This window comes from Vulpes lagopus, chromosome 12 (genome assembly GCF_018345385.1).
Source record: "Vulpes lagopus strain Blue_001 chromosome 12, ASM1834538v1, whole genome shotgun sequence".
NCBI classification, from domain to species: Eukaryota; Metazoa; Chordata; class Mammalia; order Carnivora; family Canidae; genus Vulpes; species Vulpes lagopus.
Window position 1 is genome coordinate 40,047,198 of NC_054835.1, and position 8,000 is coordinate 40,055,197.

General features: G+C 44.5%; 1 protein-coding gene across 1 annotated transcript; it reads right to left on the reverse strand.

Annotated features, from left to right (window-relative positions):
- Positions 1-6,164: 6,164 nt before the first annotated feature.
- Positions 6,165-6,637, reverse strand: LOC121472847 (keratin-associated protein 17-1). Its single transcript, XM_041724377.1, has one exon. The coding sequence runs from the start codon at positions 6,635-6,637 to the stop codon at positions 6,299-6,301; it is 339 nt and encodes a 112-aa protein (XP_041580311.1). The 3' UTR covers positions 6,165-6,298.
- Positions 6,638-8,000: the final 1,363 nt, after the last annotated feature.

Sequence of the window (8,000 nt, forward strand, 5' to 3'; positions counted from 1 at the left end):
GGTAGAGATGCCTCTGCTCCCTTGTGAGTGCTAAGAGGGGTGCTACCTGACTGGGACAGCTCTCCAAGTCCCTCATTTTATACCCCCTCACTGACATGTGCTGTTTGGAGCCCCTGCATCTTTTCCTTATTGCTGCTTGGTCCAGTTTTCAGAGAAACATCTTATTATGCCAAGGTTTGTTGATCTGGAAGTTGTTTATCTACCCATAAAGAAGCTCTTTGTTTATTGACTTGCTAAACCTGGAATCCTCGGAGCAACAAGTCATCTTGGAACAAGCATCATTGCCTTCAAATTGAATGATCTGTGTTTCTGAGCGTCATGAACAGAGGAAGAAGAAAGGAACTTATAATTTATCCATCATCTAGTCCTCTGTATCAGGGGGCACACAGGGATGCCTACTTGAATAGGACCCACTCACCCATTCCCACAGATCTCACCCTCCAGCCCAGCAACTGTCAATATTCAGGTAAACTCATTGAAATGCCATGGTAAAGTCAACAGTAGACTTATAGGGATTAGTAGAGGGGAGCAGTGGTGAGCTCTGTGGGAGAGGGGCTATCTGAGGTGGATTTAAAATGATTGCACTTCACAGCAATGGTCTTATTTAAAACCATCAGCAATCCCTTAAGATAGGAATTCATCTCTCCCCTTTATAGGTAAAGAAGGAAAGAGAAGGTGGAATCAGAAAGTTTAAATCACTTGCTAAAGATCCCACCCAGCTTGCTCCCTATTTTAGGGCTGCTCTCCTTCCTCTTCACCACCCTGTATAGTATGACCTTTCTTCTTTTTTTTTTTTTTTTTAATTAAAGTTATCAGCTATCAGCTGTCTTGCTTTTTTTTTTTTAATTTTTATTTATTTATGATAGTCACACAGGGAGAGAGAGAGAGAGAGAGGCAGAGACACAGGCAGAGGGAGAAGCAGGCTCCATGCACCGGAAGCCCAATGTGGGATTCGATCCCGGGTCTCCAGAATCGCGCCCCGGGCCAAAGGCAGGCGCCAAACCGCTGCGCCACCCAGGGATCCCTAGTCTGACCTTTCTTAGGAGACTTGTCAAACCACATGTCATAGGCTCAGTGCACTGTGTTGTCCTCCATCCTGTTCTATGAACAGCCCTGCCCCAGACCACTGGCTCTACCTGTCCCTAGAAAGCACTTGACCCTAGCCTCTCTGCTTCTCTTCCATCTTTTCCTTGCACCCACTGACTCTTCAAGCATTCAGTGGCCCTCAAGAATCCCTCTTGAGGGGTGACGAAACATGAGAGACTCCTAACTCTGGGAAATGAACAAGGGGTAGTGGAAGGGGAGGTGGACAGGGAGATGGGATGATTGGGTGACGGGCACTGAGGGGGGCACTTGATGGGATGAGCACTGGTGTTACACTATATGTTGGCAAATCGAACTCCAATAAAAAAATACACTAATAAATAAATAAAATCTTTAAAAAAAAAGAATCCCTCTTGATTTTGATGATTTTAATAGCTCTTAAAAGAAAGACACTTCCAAGACCCAAAGGATAGGAAAGACAAGAGATCTTTTGCAAAGACATTGTGAACAAAAACAAAGAACACAAATGCTTTCTCAAAGCATGTCAGTGATACTACTTGAGACAGACGTGAGAGAAGAAACATACTCTAGGTTTCTGAACACCAAGGCCTGATATCCTTACTTAGTAAAGGCCTGCCTCCACTGTGGGCTTTCAACCTCAATGCAAAATATAGGCTCTCCCTTAGAAAAGCTAAACCATCCACTCACCATCTCTCTCTTCATTCATTGGTTTATGCAATCACTCACTAGATTTCTCTTTGATTCATCCGTTCAATATAGCCATCATATGTTTCTGTGCGAGGGATACAAAAAAGCAAACTGCAATTCATGGCTCAAGAAGTCCAAATTTAGGAAAGAGACAGATACATCCATAAGTAATTATGGTACAGTATATGTACAAGTGCTATGACAGATGGAATGGATGCACAGGGTCCTATGGAGGCACCCAGAGAAAGACCAACATGGTTTGTAGGAAATTAGGGAAGGCTCCTCAAAAGCATGATACATTTGGGGGCAGTAAATTGTTCCATAGCCAGGATGAAAGGTACAAGGAGACAGGAAGGAACAGCGATGGGACTAGAAGGGTACTAGGCACGCAGTCTTGAAAAGGCCTTGTGGACCATGATAAGTAGTTAGATTTTACACTGGGTGCTTTAAATAGGGGAGTAACTTGACCACATTTTCCCTTTGTAAAGACCTCTCTGGCTGTAGTGAAGGGATTGGAGAAGGGCAAATCTGGAGCCAGGGAGACAATTAGGAGTCTGGAGCAATTACTCAAAACCTTCATAGTGACAACCTGGACTGGGCAGTGACTTGAGCCTGGAGCAATGTGAGAGGTTCTAAAGAGGCAGAATCAATAGATCTAGTGGTTGAAAGTGGAAGATTAGAAACAAAGAGTGTCATTATTGAGATGTAGCTCTCAGGCAGTTGGAAAACGAGACTTTTGGACAACTTTGCAAAAGGTAAGGCAGAGAAGGAGCTCCCAAGATCCTAATCTCCACCTTTCTCTTCCTCAGCTAAGCCAGCAATGAAATTCACATGGAGATGGCCTTCCTCCCACAAGTCCCTTATAAATTCCCTCAGCTGAGAAATTTAACATGGCATCATCTGTTATGCTGGAATGTCATCTCAAAGAATCCTTCCTTGTTACATGGAATAAGCAGATCTTCTAACAATCGAACCCATTTCTACTTTATTCTTAAAGGTCTCATCTCCCTTAACATTATATAAGTACCATGAGGGCAAGGATTTTATGTATTCACTGATACATACCCAGTACCCAGAGCAATGTTTGATATATAGGCAGTTCACAATTAATATGTATTGATGAAAGAATGAGGACCCCCTTAAAAAGGGCATCTCTTTATCAGTAATTCAAAGAAATCACTACCCTGCCCTCACCCATCTGGGAAACCATGAAACCATGACCATGAGTAATAGAAGAATCAACTACTCTGAATTACAGCTACTCAGTGCAGACCTATCAGTCTCTTGGCAATTTTGTCCTATTAGCATGTTCATGTTCTGGCTGTGGCTTTGTCCTGGGAGTTAAAAGAGCTGGTTTTGGTGAAGGTTTTTTAAGATTTTATTTATTTATTTTCTAGAGAGATAGAGAGCACAAGCAGGGGGAGGGGTACAGAGAGAGGGAGAAAAGACTCCCTGCTGAGTAGGGAGCCTGACCCATGACTCTATCCCAGGATCTGGGGCTCATGACCTGAGCCAAAGGTAGATGTTTAACTGACTGAGCCATCCAGGCACCCCTAAAACGCTAGCTCCTAAGAGGCCAATTCCAACAAGAGCAAAAATGACCTAAATAGTAGAGTTTGAAACTGAACCAAAGCAGACTCAAATTTTGAATTGTCTCCCAAGTAAGACACTACAAATATTGCTGGGTTTTTTAATGAAACCAAGAAAAGAAAACACATAAGCCACCACTATATAGTTGCTAGAAAAGCTAAAAATAAAAAGATTGACAATATCTAGTGTTAGTAAGGACATGGAGGAACTGGGACTCTCAGACATTGCTGGTGGGAATACAAAATGATATGGCAAAACTGTTGCAAAACAGTTGGGTAGGTTTTTTTATATATATATATAAAGTTAAATATTCTCACACTACTTATCTTGCAATCCAATACCTAAGTATTTTTTTAAGATTTTATTTATTTATTCATAGAGATACAGAGGGGGAGGCAGAGACACAGGCGGAGGGAGAAGCAGGCTCCAGAGAGGGAGCCTGACGTGGGACCCGATCCCGGGTCTCCAGGATCACGCCCTTGGTTGCAATGGTGCTAAACCGCTGCGCCACCGGGGCTGCCCCCCAACACCTAAGTATTCATCCAAAATAAATTAAAACATAAGTCCACACATAAATTTATACATGAATGTTTATAGCAGCTTTCTTCATAATAGCCAAAAACTGGAGACAATCCAAATTCCCATCAGTATATGAACTTTTTCATGTACTTTATTCATACAATGTAATATTTTTTAAAAGGAATGAGCTGTTGATATCTGCAAAAAGGATGAGTATAAATAATGTTATTCTAAGTAGAAAAGAGTTCACACTGCATGATTTCATTTATATGAGATACTAGAAATGGCAAAATTTATGGTGACAAAAGATTGATGGTTGCCTGAGGATAGGACCAGAATTGGGGAGGTTTACCTGCAAATGGGGCACTAAATATTTGAAGAATTATGGAAAGTTCTTTAAAATTTTTTTTATTTATTTATTCACGAGACACACAGAGAGAGGCAGAGACACAGGAAGAGGGAGAAGCGGGCTCCCTGCAGGGAACCTGATGTGGGACTTGATCCCAGGACCTCAGGATCATGACCTGAGCTGAAGGCAGATGCTCAACCCCTGAGCCACTCAGGTATCCCATGATGGAAAGTACTATATCTTGAGTGTCATGGTGGTTACTTAAAAATATACAATTGTCAAATCTCATCAAACTATACACTACAATTATGTGTACTTTATTATATATGAAGTATACATTAATAAAGTTGGTTTATAAAAAACAAAAATTTTTAAAGGCAAAAATGTAAAAATAGCATAATCCTAGTTTTATTTGTAAATATGCTTAGAAAGGAATCTGGAAACATCTATGTCAGTAATAAATGCTGAAGGTGAAGTTGAGAATCCAGGTAGCTGTTATTTCTTCTTCATATTTTTCTGGGGTTTTTTTTCATATTTTTAGAGATCATTACCATGCTTACAATCAAAAAATATATTTTTGCTTGTTTGTTGAACGAAATATTGCTTTGCAGAAATAAAAAATAAATATTGTTCTCCTGAGGCAAGAGAAAAATTAATTTTATACGCATGTAGCTTAAGATCATGTTCAGCAAGAAGTCGAATCAACTGTCTTCTGAATTTTAACCTTCCAGCAGGACTCAAACACGTCTGGCTTAGGCCCCACCTAGAGGATGGACATTCACCCCTCTTTCATCCCTGGGACTCAAGCAGAAGAGATACAGCTGGTTGCAGAACGAGAAAACATAACCCAGAAGAGGGAAACTTTGTCAAAGCATTTGGCTAGAAGAAAGAACTGGAATCCCCGAACATTCATAGGCACTGTGTTCACAAAGTTCTGCCACAGGAATCTTTTCCATTCCAAAGCAAGCTTGTTTTACCAAAGCCTCTTCCCAACTTTGCCGGAAAGTTCTGACCAAACCTGAAGCCCTCCTGCAGAACCATTCTGGAGAGCTATAATGCTGAAGGAAGGTATGCCCCTTGCTCAAGATTAAACCTTGGCCAGCCTCAGCATTTGCCCATTTACTGCATTTTTTAAATGCAGATCCCAGGGCTGCCACCCTGGAGCTAATGAATAGAATCTCTGATAGTGACGCCTAAGAATCTGTATTTTTGAAACCTCCCCAAGTGAATCTCATGCAGTACATGGAAGCTTTAGTCTACATCTGGGTTTCTTGTTTAAAACACAGATTGCCAGGCCACACCCTTGTGGATTCTGATTCTGCCTTTCTCGGGGAGGGCTCCAGAATTTCCATTTTAACTAGCTCCCAGGTGATTCTGATGCAAGTGGTCCACAAACCACATTTTAAAAATCCATTTACAGGGACACCTGGGTGGCTCAGTGATTGAGCATCTGCCTTCAGCTCAGGGCATGATCCCAGCTCTGGGATTGAGTCCCACATGGGGCTCCCTGTGAGGAGCCGGCTTCTCCCTCTGCCTATGTCTCTGCCTCTCTCTATGTATCTCTCATGAATAAATAAAATCTTAAAAAAAAAAAAAAAACTACTGCAGATGCCAGAGTAAATTTTCCTGGCCCAGTGCCCAAGAGGGAGCCAAGGAAGAGGCGGGAGAACTAATTCAGTTATGCCAGCAAGCTCGAATTTATTAAGAAGTTAACAAAGAGAAAATTTTGCACTCGAAAGCAGCAGAAAGCTGAGGAGGAGGGTCAGTCCCAAAGCCACCTTGAGTAAGACGATGTCTTATAGTGACAAGACACTTAAGTCCATGAAAATAAAGCCATGGGGATTCACCCTGTGAGCTTCGGGGATCACTTTGGATGGGACCCAGCTTCCATTTCTCACAAGCATATGGCTCTCGTTCTCAGGGCCTTGAAATACCAGGGCAGGCGTTGGGAGAACAAGCCCTCGTCTACAAATAACACGGAGGCAGGACGCTGTCTTGGGAGCCAGGGATGTCCTGGAGACAAGTGGTCTCCACCTGCAGCAAGTGGAGGCTTTGCTTGGGCCACCTCCGCGGAGGGGGCAGAGGGCTTCACTTGGTCTCGCAAACAGGCGTAGGCTGGCAGCAGACGGGCCCGCAGCACCCAGATGAGCCGCAGCAGCTGGACCCGCAGCAGCCGCTCCCGCAGCCCCCACAGCCAGAGCCGCAGCCCCCGCAGCCAGAGCCGCAGCAGGAGGACCCGCAGCAGCCACCTCCGCAGCCTCCGCAGCCAGAGCCCCCGCAGCCAGAGCCCCCGCAGCCGCAGCAGGAACCGCAGCAGCCGCAGCAGGAACCGCAGCAACCGCAGCAGGCGGGCTGGCAGCAGCACACTTCACAGCAGTCTTGGTCTTGAGGGCAGCAGGTGAAGCAGTCCCCTGGGCAGCACCCCATGGTCCCGGCGGTCAGGTGGCAGGTCAGGAGCGCGGCCGGAGTTCCCCACGTCTGACGGTGGCCAGAGGCCAGCAGCTTTTATAGCCCTTCACCGGAGGGTGTTGGCACAGGGGACAGGATGTTTCCTTTGTTATTATTTATGCCAGTTTCCATAAGAACGTCTCATTAGCCGCCTGTTTATTTTCCAGCTCTGAGTACCTCAACTCATAAAAAAGCCCCACTCGGCCCAACTGCTATTTGTCCAGAGGGTAAAAATACATCTTCGAAAAGACCTGTCATCAGGCCAAACATGGGCCAGCCGTCATTAGCCAAGGTTGGAAAGAGCCATGGACTCTGCTTCTGGAATGGGTGCTCCCCTTCCACATCTCCTCTGTTGGCAAGTTGGCAGCCGACCCCTCTGATTATGAATGCTCATTCTGGAAAATCAGAATGGTAAAACCTGGATGCCCGTGCCTCTTGCCGCAGGCAGAAGCTGCTATCTGAGGTCTGGTCCGGTGGCTCCTCCCGGGCGGAAATGGCATCCTCATGCCAGCCCATGTGAGCAAAGCAAACATTTGTGACTGTGTGTGGTATGTGGAGTGTGCCACACAATTGTTTGGGCTTGGTCAATGAGCATCAGTCATGATTAATAACTGCCTTGTGAAATAGAGAAAGACTCATCATAAAACTGCAAGAGGCGGGAGCCACGTTCTCCCTTGGCCTTGTGGTGAACTGAACACTCACACTCCTCTCTAAGTAGGCTGGAAGAGCAGTGGTCTTTTTTTTTTTAATAATAAATTTATTTTTTATTGGTGTTCAATTTGCCAACATACAGAATAACACCCAGTGCTCATCCCGTCAAGTGCCCCCCTCAGTGCCCGCCACCCAGTCACCCTCACCCCCTGCCCTCCTCCTCTTCCACCACCCCTAGTTCGTTTCCCAGAGATAGGAGTCTTCCATGTTCTGTCTCCCTTTCTGGTATTTCCTACCCATTTCTTCTCCCTTCCCCTCTATTCCCTTGCACTATTTTTTAGTGCAAGATTAAAATGAATGAGACCATATAATGTTTGTCCTTCTCCGATTGACTTACTTCACTCAGCATAATACCCTCCAGTTCCAACCACGTCGAAGCAAATGGTGGGTATTTGTCATTTCTAATGGCTGAGTAATAGTCCATTGTATACATAGACCACATCTTCTTTATCCATTCATCTTTCAATGGACACTGAGGCTCCTTCCACAGTTTGGCTATTGTGGACATTGCTGCTAGAAACATCATAAAGAAAAAAGAAAAAAAAAGAAGAGCAGTGGTCAGAACCCTTTCCTTGATGGAAGGAGATGGAGGAGGGGAGGTGGAGGAAAAGGAAGAAGAAAGGAAGGAAGG